The sequence below is a fragment of the Orbicella faveolata genome, unplaced genomic scaffold (genome assembly GCF_042242905.1).
Source record: "Orbicella faveolata isolate gen_17 unplaced genomic scaffold, um_ofav_v1 contig_13, whole genome shotgun sequence".
Taxonomy (NCBI): Eukaryota; Metazoa; Cnidaria; class Anthozoa; order Scleractinia; family Merulinidae; genus Orbicella; species Orbicella faveolata.
The window spans coordinates 24969122-24983322 of NW_028301540.1; the positions used below are offsets into that span (position 1 = coordinate 24969122).

A 14201-nucleotide genomic window follows, 5' to 3' on the forward strand; every position below is an offset into this window, starting at 1 on the left:
GAAGTAAACGCTAGCAAGCACTACAAAATAGCAATAATTATCGACTTGTTTTAGATGTAGTTATCGACAACACTGTCTAATCTTGTTTGTAGTTGACGCCCTAAAGCAGCTAAAGAGGGATCGGGATTTAACAAAGCGAAGGACGTTCCCTGGAGAAATTCCGTTCTTCATTTCCGCATGCAAAAGCATTCTCCTTTGTTGGAGTTCCGTTGACTCGTCGCCATACAACCGTTGTGGAGGAACGATTGTGCAGCTGACAAAAAAACCATCTTTTTCAAGAGAAACTACCAAGAGAAAATCAGGAAAGATTACATGGCAAGCGCACTAGACATACCTTCAAAATATTTGGTTTTTAGTTTTCCGGCGAGTTCTTCACCGTTGGTCTTTTTCGTTACGAAGATAAGTACGCTGCCAGCTAAAGTTGGAGAAAAGAAAAGAAACTTAAGTTAGCATCAACCGTGAGAGCCGCTGGTACGTTTTAAATACAGTATTGCAGCATCAACCATTGGAACATCTTATTACATTTTGTATTTACTCTTTCCTCTCTGTCCTCTCTCTTGTATTAAGTTTCCTTTTTTATCCTGAGCTAAATGTAATTAGAGCATATAATTTGTTTAATCATGTAGCTTGCCCTTCACTACTTCTTCTCACTGTTATTGTGATAATTAAACTGTTGTATTTCAAGATGAAGTGGAGAAATAAAAAAGAAAACAACAAAACTAGAAATACAAACTTTTCTCGTCACTTTACACTGATGAAGTGTTAACACTCGAAACTCCAGCTTCACAAACTCGCTAAGACTATTAATTCAATGATGATAAATAATCTAAGTGTCCTAAAAATTCAACTCTTTAGTAATCGGAATATATCGTGGTGGGTTTGCAAGCTCAGTGCAAGAACTTAGGTGAAGGAGTAAGCGAGCAGTTTGTATGCTGCAGGCGGCTAAGATTATATTCCAATCATGTATGCCTTGCGGACCTATCTTTGTTTCAGTCGCATGACATCATTAGCAGACCTTTTGGCAAGTTACCCAAACTCGCGATCCCAGTATCACGTAACCAGCTGAAGCAGTTTGTATTCCACTAACGCTGTGGAATTACGGATTGATATCGCCGAGATCATGACTGTTCAAAGGCAAAGTATGCCTTCCTTTGCTTCCATTATTTCTGTTCTTTCCATTGTGTTTTACTGCGCCGGCTTTTTAAGAGTTGAGCTGGAACTACACGAGCAAAAGAAAAGAATAAACACTCTTGAAAGCGTTGCGGAGGCCAAGTCGCCGTTAAATGACGCAGACAGGGAGATCATCAAGAATGCTCTAGGTAAGTTTTTGTGATACAAGCTAGAGTTTACAAGTTGTTACAATCAATTGCAAGTAATACAATTATCAGAATCAAAGATTGTTTCAATTGTATATAGTGTGTAAATTCTTTGAGTTGTAAACCAAATCACAAATAAGCGTGTTCCTTCATGTCTGTTCGTGCTGTGCAGACGCAATGTCTGAACTGAAGGTTAGCAGGTCAAGTTTTCTTCAATCCACCTCAGACAATTGCGCATGAAAATAATCATTCGCGATTCGAACAAATTAATTTTTTTCAGTTAAAATGGACACAATGATAAGGAACAACTCCATTCAAACTTGGCAACACCGATGGGGGCATTTTGGTCATTTTTTCGCCAGGAAATGAGCAAGGGATACATTATCTACCAATGTATCAATTACCATTTTTAGTCTCGATTGAAGGAGACGTCAAGTATTTCCGCTTCAGTCATTTCCTGAAGCTAGTAATGAAAACTTAAAGGTCGCCGGCGGCGATAATGGCAGCACGAACACTGAAAGCTCGTTACCTTTAACACAAAGTTAAGATCGTTATAAATGCTTTGCAAATAGTAGTATTTTCGTCCTTTCCATTCAAATAAGTTTTTTCTTTCTTCCCAGAAAATCAATCCTCTAAACTCCTCAGACACAGCCGCCACGTTGACTCAACTGAGAACTCGACAGAAGCTGAACACACAGCAGAAACGATGCTCAAAATCAACAAACTTTTATCAGAGGGGAGAGTGCATCTCTGTCAGTCAAAGGGTGTCACGTGTTTTTCAGGTCCCCCAGGCCCTCCCGGTCCAACTGGATCAAGAGGACACAAAGGATCCCGGGGACGAAGAGGACAGAAAGGAAGGATTGGAAACAAAGGAGATCAAGGTATTATGGGATCACCAGGAAAGAGTGGCAAGCAAGGCATTATGGGACCTATAGGACTACAGGGAGAGACTGGAAACAAAGGAGACATGGGGCCCGCAGGCATGCCGGGAACTAAAGGCGAACCCGGTGAATCGATATCATCTCCTGCTGTTGTTGTTTCTCCTGTGACGTTGACAGTGAACGAAGGTGGAACAGCCTCGTTTAAGTGTTCAGCCAGCGGTAATCCTGAGCCTACGGTATCGTGGAGTAAACTGGACAACCAATCAAAAATAACTGAATCAGCGGTTTCACGTGGAAAGTTGGAGTTGCAGAAGGTGACCGGAAATGACTCAGGCGTTTATCAGTGTTTAGCAACAAACATCCTGGGGAATTCACAGGAAGTGGTGCGATTAGCAGTAAATGGTGAGTTTTTTGAAATATTAAATGCTAAAAAAAAATTACTGAAAATAGCTATCTTAGGGCATGTTCATAAGTTTAGAAGTAGCACCTTGTTTTTCTGTTATGCGAAATAAACTTGCTATTTCTTCCTAGTGTAAACGTAAACGAATAGTTGGTAATTCTCAAATTAAAGAGCTCCAGACTGAATGAAGGTTTTTATATACTTACGGTGTTCTAAAAAAAGGTATTCTAAAAGTAAACAATAATTTGACGAGTGTCAGTGGCACAGAGACATTTAAATTTTCTGTTAATGTCGCGAGAACTCCCAGACCACTGGCAGTACTACTGCTGCATCCTGTAGTACTTCCTGATTCCATTGGGAGCAACCGCGGATGGAACGTCAATTCATAAAGTTTAAATACTTAACTAACGTTTACTTAATTTCAGTTCTTCCTCGTGTTTCTCTTCATCCGGGACCTTCGTACGTCACCGAAGAAAGTAATGTCACTCTACCAACCTGTCACGTGACCGGTTACCCGGCACCAGTGGTGACCTGGAGGAAGTCGATTGGTCAGCTACCCCAGTGGAGGGCATACTATAACAACAGTGTCTTACAAATTTTCGATGTCCGTAAAAGTGACTCTGAAACTTATCTCTGTTCAGCACTCAACCTTTTAGGAAATGTTGAAAGGAAAACTCAACTAGTTGTGGTTTCCCTTCCCATGTTTACCGTTAAGCCACCTGAAAAGGTATTTGCTGGTACTGGCGACACTTTGACGTTAAACTGCAGCGCTACTGGTGATCCACCACCCGTCATCAGCTGGAAAAGACAGGGAGCCATACTGCCTGTGGGGAGGAGTCAGAGAAAAGGGGAAACATTTATCTTAAGAGATTTGAGAAGACAAGATGCTGGGATCTATATTTGTGTGGCAACAAGTGCAGGAGTGTTTGATATCGAGGCATTAAGTGATGTTCGAGTGGACGAACCAAGAGAAGGTGGTACTGGTAAGTTATGAATGGCAAAACTGTATATTTTTCGCGGAAAAAGAGTTAAGATTGCGTTAAGAGAAAAAAAATGAGAAGCATCCAAAACCGGCAAACGAAAAGACAGCCTCTGTTGGATGGCAATATGCGTCAGGTCATGAAAGAGAATAAGGACCTGACAGTCTAAAGTAGCTCTGGGACTAATATGAAACGCAGTGCTCAAAAACGCTGACAAACAAATAACGTTTTTACACTGTGACAAAGAAATATTCAGAAATGAATTTGCAATTTACTTTATAACCACAAGTTTTCACGACTAAATCTCCAGTCGGCGAAAACGCGTGGCAACGCTTTCGTTTGAATTGAACCGAAGTCAAACATTTAGTTACATTTAGAAGGGCGCTGAAAAGCTTGTCCGACGACCGAATGTTCGTAAAACTGCCAACCTCAGGCTAGTCGCAGGCGCACATTCACCACATAAACACTCCAGTATCATGCATCATTACTTTTATTAGATGGTGCACGGTGTTGTGTGCACAATTAATATTGCAAGAAAGGTTTTCTTTAAATAACTGAGTCTAATATTCCTGTTAGTTTCTCTCTAACCCGTTCACAAGTCAAATGATATCTATCGTAGGAGCGTACTGATCCTTAAGCTTGCATGGTGTACCAGAAGTCGGCATCTTTCGGGATTTTCTCTGAAGAATGAGCCACCAAAAAAGAAAAATCAATAGGTAAAGCCGAGTTGACAAAAACTTTTTAGAAACTAAAACTTAAGTAAAACACAAAACTTTAAGGTAAAAAGCTGTCAAAATTGTAAGTCTAAACGTTTTCGATCTGTTTGATTATTATGATTATCACCTCTGATGATGATCAAACAGATCGAAAACGTTTAGACCCATAATTTTAACAGCTTTTTACCTTAAAGTTTTATCTTTTACTTTTATCGGCGAAATGTATTTAAAACTTAAGTGTTAGCGCTAGCGATAAAAGCAAAGCGGTTCGATCCGAGACAGAAGTTGATTTTCTAATATGGTGCATTGTCTGCCATAAAGCAAACAGTCGCTTTATTCAGCACTGTGTTAATCATTAAACCACCAATTGAGCATGTTATAATAATAAAGACCGCGAGCCATTCATGTTGAAGGCTCAAGAAGACGCATCTTAGCTACAATGGTCTGTGTGCCAATCAACCTTATTCCCAGGGCTTTTTCCTAAATGAAAAGCTCTGAAAACGAGGTTGTCCGCCATTCTACAGCATCTGGGGATTAGGAGAACCGCAAGAGAGGAGCTATTCTTTTAAAAGCGCGTCTTCTTTCTTAATGAGGTCTCTGACTCTTATCACGTGCATCAGTGTCTTAGTTTAAGATATGATTTTTTCCTGTTCTGGTAGTATTCTATACTTTGCTTCAATTGATAGCTGTAAAGAAAACTTGACTGCAACTTTTTTTATAGAGTGGCTTGTTAAACTGAGAAGAAAATTTAAAGCATGTGTTTGACTTTTTTTATCAGATTGTTCTGATCTGCTAAAATCAGGATGTACTCAAAATTTATACCAAATAAAATATTCTTGTTCCTTGGCCATTTCAATTTCAGAGGGAAAAGAAAACAAACAGCGGTTACAAACAATACAAATAGACAATGCATAGTCTAAATAAACTTATAAATTTAAAAATAAAAAATCCTCGCTACTACTGGAAAGTCCGCCGTGCGTGTAAAATTAAAGGAACGCTATTGATCAATGACTCAAAACGCTCGCTTCATGAAAACCTTGGCAGTGAGAAGGTTTTTCTTTATAAGTATCAATTTTGTTATTATTTTTTTTAGATTGTCACCATTGCCTCAGTTTATTTTTAAATTTATAATTTTTTTGTAAAAGTTATCACCGTCATTTTTAAAGATGTATGTTCGAACATACCAAACGTCAAGTTAATACAGTTAAGTTTTCTCAGACCAAACGTTGTCCATTTGTAGTGTTTGTAAGCGCTGTTTTTTCTCTTTTACTTCTGATACCAGATGAAATTAATATTTAAATTTTCATGGGAAGTTTCTCATAGGTAAAATTACCTAGCCTCTTCCAGGCGTTCAGTTAGTTGCGGCGTAGCGCGAAAAACAGCGCGCAAAAAAAAATTAAAAAAGAGTGCGCTGTTTTTCGCGTTGCGCCCCAACCAACTGAACGCAGGGATGAGCTTCAAAGTTACCTGAAACTGAATTTAAAAAGACGCCATTTTCTTTTTCAGATTGTACTGATCTGCTAAAATCCACTTTTGCTTTCCATGTTCGCTTTTATTTTCTCGAAAGCTAGACTTCTTAAATCAAGCGAGTAGTACGAAAATGATGGGCGTGTCGTACGGCAAATCTTGTGCGGTGTTCTGATATGCCGAAAAACAACGCAGTTGATTGACATTCAATTCGCTGAAATTGCTTTGATAGTGCATAAGTAAGCTGGTAAGAATGGTTGAACTCGACTTGAAAGTGTACTTCGGCTCTTTTGAGATGCGTTGCCACAACTACAGAATGGGCTACCTAAGTTGAAATCAGACCCATTCACATCTAAAGTACTTAAGGTCTACTCACTCTACTAGTATATGGTATTTTCCCTCCTGTGCTACAATCCCAGGTGATATATATTTCCGCGTATTACGCGCATATACCGTTTGACATATCTGGGACAGCCTGTCTGGCATGCAGTTCGGAGAAAAGATCTTTGAGAAAAATCATTATCAGAATCATTATTTTCACTTGGGAAGCTTTAGTTATTCCTTATTGTAATTTTTCTGCTGTTTCAAAAATCATCAGGGGTTTTCACCAAAAGAGTGATTCGATATTACGCGTAGGTAAGCTCCTATCAAACTTCGACTAAAATTCCTTCTTATCACTATTTGCCAAGATAGCTGACTAGAAATTTTTATATGGAGTTAGGCTACACTAAAAAGTTGAAATTAAAGCATAAGTTTCTCTTTTTTTTTGCCAGATTGTTCTGATCTGCTAAAATCAGGCCATACTCAAAGTGGATTGTACTCTGTCAACCCAGACGGCAGAGGACAATTTACTGTCTACTGTGACATGCGCACTGACGGTGGAGGCTGGACTGTCTTTCAGAGAAGACAAGATGGCTCGGTAGACTTCTATCAGGGATGGAACGACTACAAAGCAGGCTTTGGTCAGCTGTCTGCTGAGTTCTGGTTAGGAAACGACAAGATCCACCGACTGACGACCTCTAGACTGAGCTCTCTACGAGTGGAGCTGGAGGACTGGAACGGAGTTAAAGTGTACGCTAAATATGGCAAGTTTAACATTGGTGATGAGCAGGCGCAGTATCGACTTGAAGTGGGTTCCTATTCAGGTACAGCAGGAGATTCGTTAGCATATCATAATAACATGGCGTTTACTACAAAAGACAGACATAATGACAGAGATAGTAACAACTGTGCTGTACGCTATACAGGCGCCTGGTGGTACAACAGTTGCCACTGCTCCAATCTAAACGGACAATACCTGGGAGATAAACGTGATTACCGAGGAACCAGGTGGAGCCGCTTCAGAGGTACTCTTTCACTTAAATTCACTGAAATGAAACTGAGGCCGTCATCGTAGAAATAATACCGGTAACAGGTTTAATCCTGTTAGTGACGTAAATACCAACATCTGATCTTCGCTTACCACAGCTAACAGTAATTGATCGATAACAAACAATGATTCGTAGTTGTTTCATAAACTTAAGAGGAATTCTTGAATTGGAATTCTTATAAAGATAAAAATAGTTTCCTTTACAATCATTGATTCTAAGCCAGAAACTATAATTTTTACAGCAGTTGTTATAGCAAATGTTTTTCTAGTATTAGCCATGGTCGCTTATCACAGTATTCTCACGCCCTAATTTGTAATTATATATGTATATTTCATTCGCTTTTTCTGTAACTTGAAAATGATCTCAGGAAGATCGAAATGTCGTTTTTTATCGCTAGTTTTTATTCTGAGATGTGTTTCAAAAAAACTACATAAAAGAATTCTAATAATTAGTCGATTTAATTATTAAGGAAACGGTCAGAGTTCTTGTAATTTTTCTTCCAAAAAATGAGCCAGAAACCACGAGTTTGCAAGATTGCCTTAAGGTTTTTGAACCTTTTCTTGAAAAGGAGATGATTTTCAGGTATATATTACCCGTTGCAAATAAAGTTGCTATGGCGAGAGCTGGTGTTCAATCAGGCCTTTCTTTTCTCTTTCCGGCGGTGTGTGGCAAGGGCGCAAGGGGAGGCGGGGGGGAGGTAGACATATTCAGGTACAGCGGGAGATTCGTTACCATACCATAACAACATGGCGTTTACTACAAAAGACAGAGATAATGACAGATGGAGCAGTAACAACTGTGCTGTAGAGTCCCGGGTGGTCGGGTACTTTGGGAATTGCTGGGTGGGGATGTGCCGCTGGGACCCTGGAACCCTTAGCCTATACCAGAGCTAGTTCAGCTGAATTTTGCCAACCTATAGTAGAGTAAACTCCCCAAATCCCCCCATCTATCGACACTGTTGAGGCTGATTTGCGTAAATTTAAACTTGCCGATTTGAGTTTTTTATATTTTTGAGTGGCAATTCCTGGTTTCCTTACTCTAGATAAAATCTTCAACCAACCAGTCAGTTTTGTGAGAAATGATATCTTAGAGCAGGAGCAATAATCTGGGACGGAGACCGTAAGCGCGCGCTATTTCTAGTATTGGGGCTGTCCCTATGATATGGGACAATTTTTCTATTTTTAGGACAAATTGCGCCATCATGTGCGGCAGACGGGCGTACATGCTGCGTGGATTTTTGCGGATATAGCGCGGGGAAATGGCGTCCAAAATTCTCGAAATGTTTGGTGTTTTTGGCCCACAAATCAATACGTTCATGTCTGTTGGAATTTTGCTTCAGTATTTTCGTCGTAAGCTGCTCCAGTTTGAGTGAAGTAAGACAGTGCCGAATTTAGTTATCACCCCGCTTCATATCGCTGACCAAGTTGTGTTTCGCTGCTTCATTTACAAGAGCTCTGCATTACTCCACTCTAAGTTTCACATATGTTAAAGATTAACAGCTTTTCCATAACACAGCAAAAAACCAGTTGGATATATTTGGATATAGCACCGTTTCAGGACTTCAAAGTTTCCCTCCTCTTGCCACACGCTTGCGAGGATTTCACCAGGTCTATCTCGACCGAAAAGTAAAACAACTGAAGTAATTGCAAGTTTGAGTTTCGCCTGAATTGTAAGCAACGCTTGATGCTTTATCAAGGCCCAATAAGTGACAATAAAGTTTATGTCTGTAGATGCTTCTCAGTTTTGTTTGTGTAAAAATCCAATAAATTGTCTGTTGTCGATGAAAAAGAGCGCCCGCCGATGCGCGTTTTGTACAGTCAGTAAAACATGACAAATTGGACTTAGCTTCCCCACTTTCGTGTGAAAACTTACATCGAACTCATATAATATCTCTAGTTTTTAAATATGTTTAAGGTTGATAAATGTTTGAGAACATATTAGAAGCTTAGCTGAAAATATGAGAATATACAGCAGAAATAATCAGCAAAGTTACCATGACGCTTTCTTTAATCAACTCGAAAAACGATTTCGATTTCGTTGGTTGAGTTATGAAAACTCTATGTGTATTTTATTTTCTTTTTTATTTTCGTAGTGTAAAATTTTACCATGTTAAAGAAATACGCATGATGTTAGTAGCCTTTTGGCGTTGGTGAAAACTGTTGCAACATCTCAGCGCAAAAGACAACGAAAGAAATCTTTGTCAAGATTTGTTGACAATTGAAAACACCGACTCGGACTTGAATGTGCACGCGCTGCACTATGCAGATGAGCTACTTATGTACGCGTCAGACTTTCCGTTAAAAAACTTTTGCAAACTCGCCAAACAAACAGAAGCAATAAGAAACTATCAAAAACAGGGTTTGGTTATGATTAAGCATTGTTTCGGGAAACTCTCAAATTAACTCGATACCAAAGTAAAGAATTTTCTTTCATAACTTTTCTTTACAGAACAAACGCAAAAGCTTACGCGTTCAACTAACGCGAGCACATATTATTCATTCACAGCGCGAAATTGAAGTCTTGTTTTCGACCCTGAAAAACTCACCTTTTTCATCAGTTCAGAGCATAAAACTACATATAAGAGCCCTGGATCTAATTCCTAGCCTTATTCACTGTCATCGCTATGAAAAATCTGCAAGAGAATCTCGCAACTCTCATCATTTACCTTACCTTATCATTTGATCATGCAACGTGACAACATCCACGCGAGAACCCCTGACACGTGCGTGGATCCGCGTGGATATATGACGTCAGGATGGCGCAATTTGTTCTAAAAATAGAAAAATTGTCTGATATCATAGGTGCGCGCGGATCCCGAGACTTACGGTCTCCGTGCCCAATTATGGCTCCTGCCTAGAGTAAACCGCTTGAAAACCATACCCTTCACAGCGGCACATACCTATATAGCGCATATATGGCAGTGCCCCCCCCCCCCCCCACCCCGGGTTTAGAGTATACAGGCGCCTGGTGGTACAAACATTGCCACTACTCCAATCTAAACGGACAATACCTGGGAGGTAAACCTGATAACCGAGGAGCCAGGTGGATCTACTTCAGAAGAAGTCTTTCACTCAAATTCACTGAAATGAAACTGAAGCCGTCATCGTAGAAAGAATAACAGTAACCCGTTTAATCCTGTTAGTGACGTAAATACCAACATCTGATCTTCGCTGGTCATGGCTTAAAATAATTGATCATTCACAATCAATAATAAGTAGTTATTTCATTAACTTAAGTGACGTTTATTACGAATTCTTATAAAACTAGTATTTGGAATTTAATATAACAAGCTTCCTTTGCAATCGTTGATTTTACAAGATTGACTCCAAATTGAGATCCTTTTTTTGAAAAAGAATATACTTTTTCTGCTGTATATTACTCGTTCTTCGTAACTTTATTTAGAAGGAAACTTTTCTGCAATCAGGCGTTTCTTCTCTCTTTGCGATGGTAAAGGGGGAAGACCATGGACCATGAGGGTGGGGGGGGGGGGGGGGGGGAGAGGGCCAAACAACTCCTGATCTTGGGTTACCTGATGTTAAAATACTCTCCAATTACACTTATGTTAAAATCGCTCCAATTTAATATCATTTTTCGCTTCAATGATCTGTGGACTCGTTAGATTTAAAGTTCAAGCTATTATAGTTTCTCTTTCTTCCACTCGATCTTTTTTTTGTTGGTCGTGCAGGATGGATCGAGCGAATAAACTAATTAGTATTTATTTAGGAGTATCTGTGGGCTAAACTGATAGCTCGAGTCAGTGGGAATTGGTCAACTTTTTAACTGTCAGCTGAGACTGACTCTTTCTGAGATCTGCAAGATTTCCTGAGCTGAAAAATGGGCTGTCATTTTAACTGACAGCTGAGAGATCGCTTCATATATTTTCCTTTAACCGGCCGCGGATCATCGCTAATCCAACTGTTCAATGTTAGAGGGTGAACATTAAGCTGTAGGAATTAAAAAAATTTTGCGGCGGGTGAGCTATTTTGAGACTATTGGGCTAAGTAAAATTATGTTAATTAAATACATTTAAAACGTGGGATAAAAGTAAGATTTTATACCGCGAAAATATTAACAAGTATTTTAAGAAGGAAGTGCACGATTAAAAGGAACAAAGTGGATTACAGATTACTGATCAAATTTGATTTTGTGGCAGAATGTCAGGAAAACAAAATTGCTGCTCTGGTCGAAAATTGTGGATATTGCAATATTTTATCCTTCGTTTCTTCTTTCCCATGCTTTCACATAAGTTAACATCTTTCTTAGAATTTTTTCGTCAATGTTCAAGATAATGAAACAAGTTTATACATGCAGCAAACTCTAGGAAGTACGTAATGAAACGCGATGTACAATGTATCAGCTGGAGAGGTGTCCCTTGAATTGAACAATCCCAATCCGATCAAAACGAATTGTTTTAGATGTTTACTGACTAAATGGCATTTTGCATAGACTACAAGTAGTCCCTCTTTCGCTTAGTCCGTCAAGCAAGACCGTAAATTAACCTCAAGAAGTAAATGACCGGGCAAAATCCTGGGGACTTTGTCGGTAGTCCCTAGCTCCTTTCGTGCGCTTCTTGCCCCAAGATTTCCCGCGGGAATACTTCCCTTCTTTCGTGCCACGCCCGGGCAGGATGGACTGAGCGAGACAGAGACTACTCGTAGTCAACATTTTGCAATTGTTTACTGCGTAGAAGATATTCACAATATTTGATCACAGATTAGAACTGAACACTCTGTAAAAGGGTGTGCGTTAACAGCCCTTCTCCTTTGAGAAGTAACCCAAGGATATATTTGTATATTAATGACATTTTGAAAATGCATGTACGAGTTTGTATGGAATTTAGAACTGATACGTTCTGCTGGTAAATAACCTAGCAATCACAAAATAAAGTTCGTCCAACAATACCTGGTGTTGCTTTCCACCGTTACGCTGCTTTTCTAAGAACTTTGAGCGCTTTTTAGTCGATACATCCTCACGTGTATTATATATGTGCAACGTTGGCAGGCAGAAGGTCCAGCGTTAGATTTACCTCTGAAATTGCTCGAGTCTTAGCGCCAAAATTGTTACTACTGCTATTTTTTCTCGACTTTCTTCGTTTCTGTAAAATAAAAGTACACATACTTTGTTTCTTTATGGAATTACTTAAGACCGCATAATCAAATAACAATTTGAAATTACCGCCGTTTATATGTGAAGCATATAATGGACCAAAAACGCGGCATAGGGTACCAAGGTAAAAGGACATTCAACAGGGAAGTGTAGCTTATTTTTGCAAGTCCAATTTGGCTACACCGACCACCCCAAGAGGAAAAATGTCCTCTCCTTTGTCACTGATTGCACAAGTATGTGAAAAACTAATGTTGGAAGAAATATGTTGATAAGACGATACCACAGGAATCACACAACCGAGTCGAAAAATTGAATGAATTCACAAAATATCAACAGGCCAATTTTGAAATATAAAAATTCTAACGTGGCTCCCAGGTTTAGGGGAACAAAACTTTATTAGAAATCAAATAAAGATTGAGGCACTAAAACCAAAAAGATATTTTTTTTAATTTCCCTAAACCTTGGCGCCATGTTAGAGCTTTAATAGTATCGAAATTCACCCTTAAATCAATACTTTTTTTGCTTGGCTTTTTTTTTTTTCTGCATCTTGGCTGTTCTCTCGAGGGGGTTCAGGCTTTTTAGATCTTTTAGAATAAATCGACGCAACGTTTGATCAAACCTTTTCACAAACAGAAGCCAAACAATGTAAGTCTGTGATTAACTGACAGAATCCCAAGCTGTTTAAAGCCAGGGTCAGAAAAGTGAAAGGTAATTAACTGGAGCTGTGCAGCTGTATCTTTGGTTATACTTATTTAACCAGCCTGAAATTTTCCCTGATTATAAAACTCGGCGTCTTTCTTTGTCTTAAATATTATTTCGAATATATGTGATCACGTGAAGTGTTACGTGATCTTTTTTTTTTATTTTTTAGATCGGCGAATTGGTGGCGAATTTTACTTGTATTGATCAGTAAATGAGCGTCTTTCATGAAAATTTAAATTATCTACATTGCTACCGACGTTTGGAATTGCAGCTAATTGTCCTCTTTGATTTCTTCTTTGCCAGGAAATATAAATGATCAAAAGTCCAATTTTCTGAAAAAAATGACCTTTAACCCTATGAATTTTTCTGCGAAACCTGGAACGATCATTCCAAACGTGAGAAGATGGAAACAATTGACCTGCATCTAAAACGCTGTTTAGCTCGTTTTTGTTGGATGATCTTTCTAAAAACCGAAATCAATTCGTCAAATATTGGTTATTTCCGCTTAACTTCACGCCACGTGTCACATGATCCGTCAGAAGCACCAAATATGACTCAAAAATCTTACTATGTGGTAAATTTAGTTTCACTGTCAGTTATGTCCTAAGAAATATAAGAGGGGGGCGTAAGGGGGGTCCGAAAACCGCAAAACCGCGTAAAAAAAAAGGTAAAAAAACCGCAATAACGCATAGAAATTTACCAAAATACCGAAACCGTAGTTACAAATGTGCTACGGTGCCGTCATCATTACTTATAGTTCGCGATTTCATTAGAAATACGGCCTTATTTAGTTTGATGAAAGCGTACGTTAATGTTAATCAACGTATAATCATCGCACCCATACAATAATACCGTAATGATTGACACACGTCCGTGAGACTGACTTCGTTATGCTGCTGTGGAACTAATATAAGTGCGCTCGCGCAGGCACGAATACTGCTGAGTTACCCAATTGAAAAACATGGATGTTTACGACTTCAGCACTGGAAACCACTCGAATGTTACACAACGCAATCTTTCCGCGACTTTATTGTTTGGTGAAAATTCGTCAAGATGCTAGTTTTGAAGCTCAAACATCCCGAATACGAGCTTGGAACATCCATGTTATGTCCCAATTTGACTGAATCAACCTTTTAAAAATTTCATTTAAAATTTTCCAAGAAGAATTTTGAATGACCCGAAGACAACGTAGTCAGCCCCATGAAGTGTTCGGTAAAGCAAACGATTGTTGAAGCGTATAACTCTCCAGAAGCGAGTTCTTGC

General features: G+C 39.1%; 1 protein-coding gene across 2 annotated transcripts; it reads left to right on the forward strand.

Moving 5' to 3' along the window:
* The first annotated feature begins 939 nt into the window (after positions 1-939).
* Positions 940-8859, forward strand: LOC110058615 (tenascin-R-like). Of its 2 annotated transcripts, XM_089285140.1 has the most exons (5): positions 940-1319; positions 1937-2599; positions 3023-3580; positions 6534-6897; positions 7834-8859. In XM_089285140.1, the coding sequence occupies exons 1-5, from the start codon at positions 1121-1123 to the stop codon at positions 8021-8023; spliced, it is 1974 nt and encodes a 657-aa protein (XP_089141266.1). In that variant the 5' UTR covers positions 940-1120; the 3' UTR covers positions 8024-8859. The 2 variants fall into 2 exon arrangements, with proteins under 2 accessions (XP_089141266.1, XP_089141265.1); XM_089285139.1 differs by lacking the exon at positions 7834-8859 and having other exon boundaries at positions 942-1319; positions 6534-7764.
* The last annotated feature ends 5342 nt before the right edge of the window (positions 8860-14201 follow it).

Coding starts and splice junctions, on each gene's coding strand:
- LOC110058615 (XM_089285139.1), top strand. CDS start 1,121: ATGACTGTTCAAAGGCAAAGTATGCCTTCCTTTGCTTCCATTATTTCT. Junction 1,320..1,936: donor GATCATCAAGAATGCTCTAG/GTAAGTTTTTGT, acceptor CTTTCTTCCCAG/AAAATCAATCCTCTAAACTC. Junction 2,600..3,022: donor GGTGCGATTAGCAGTAAATG/GTGAGTTTTTTG, acceptor ACTTAATTTCAG/TTCTTCCTCGTGTTTCTCTT.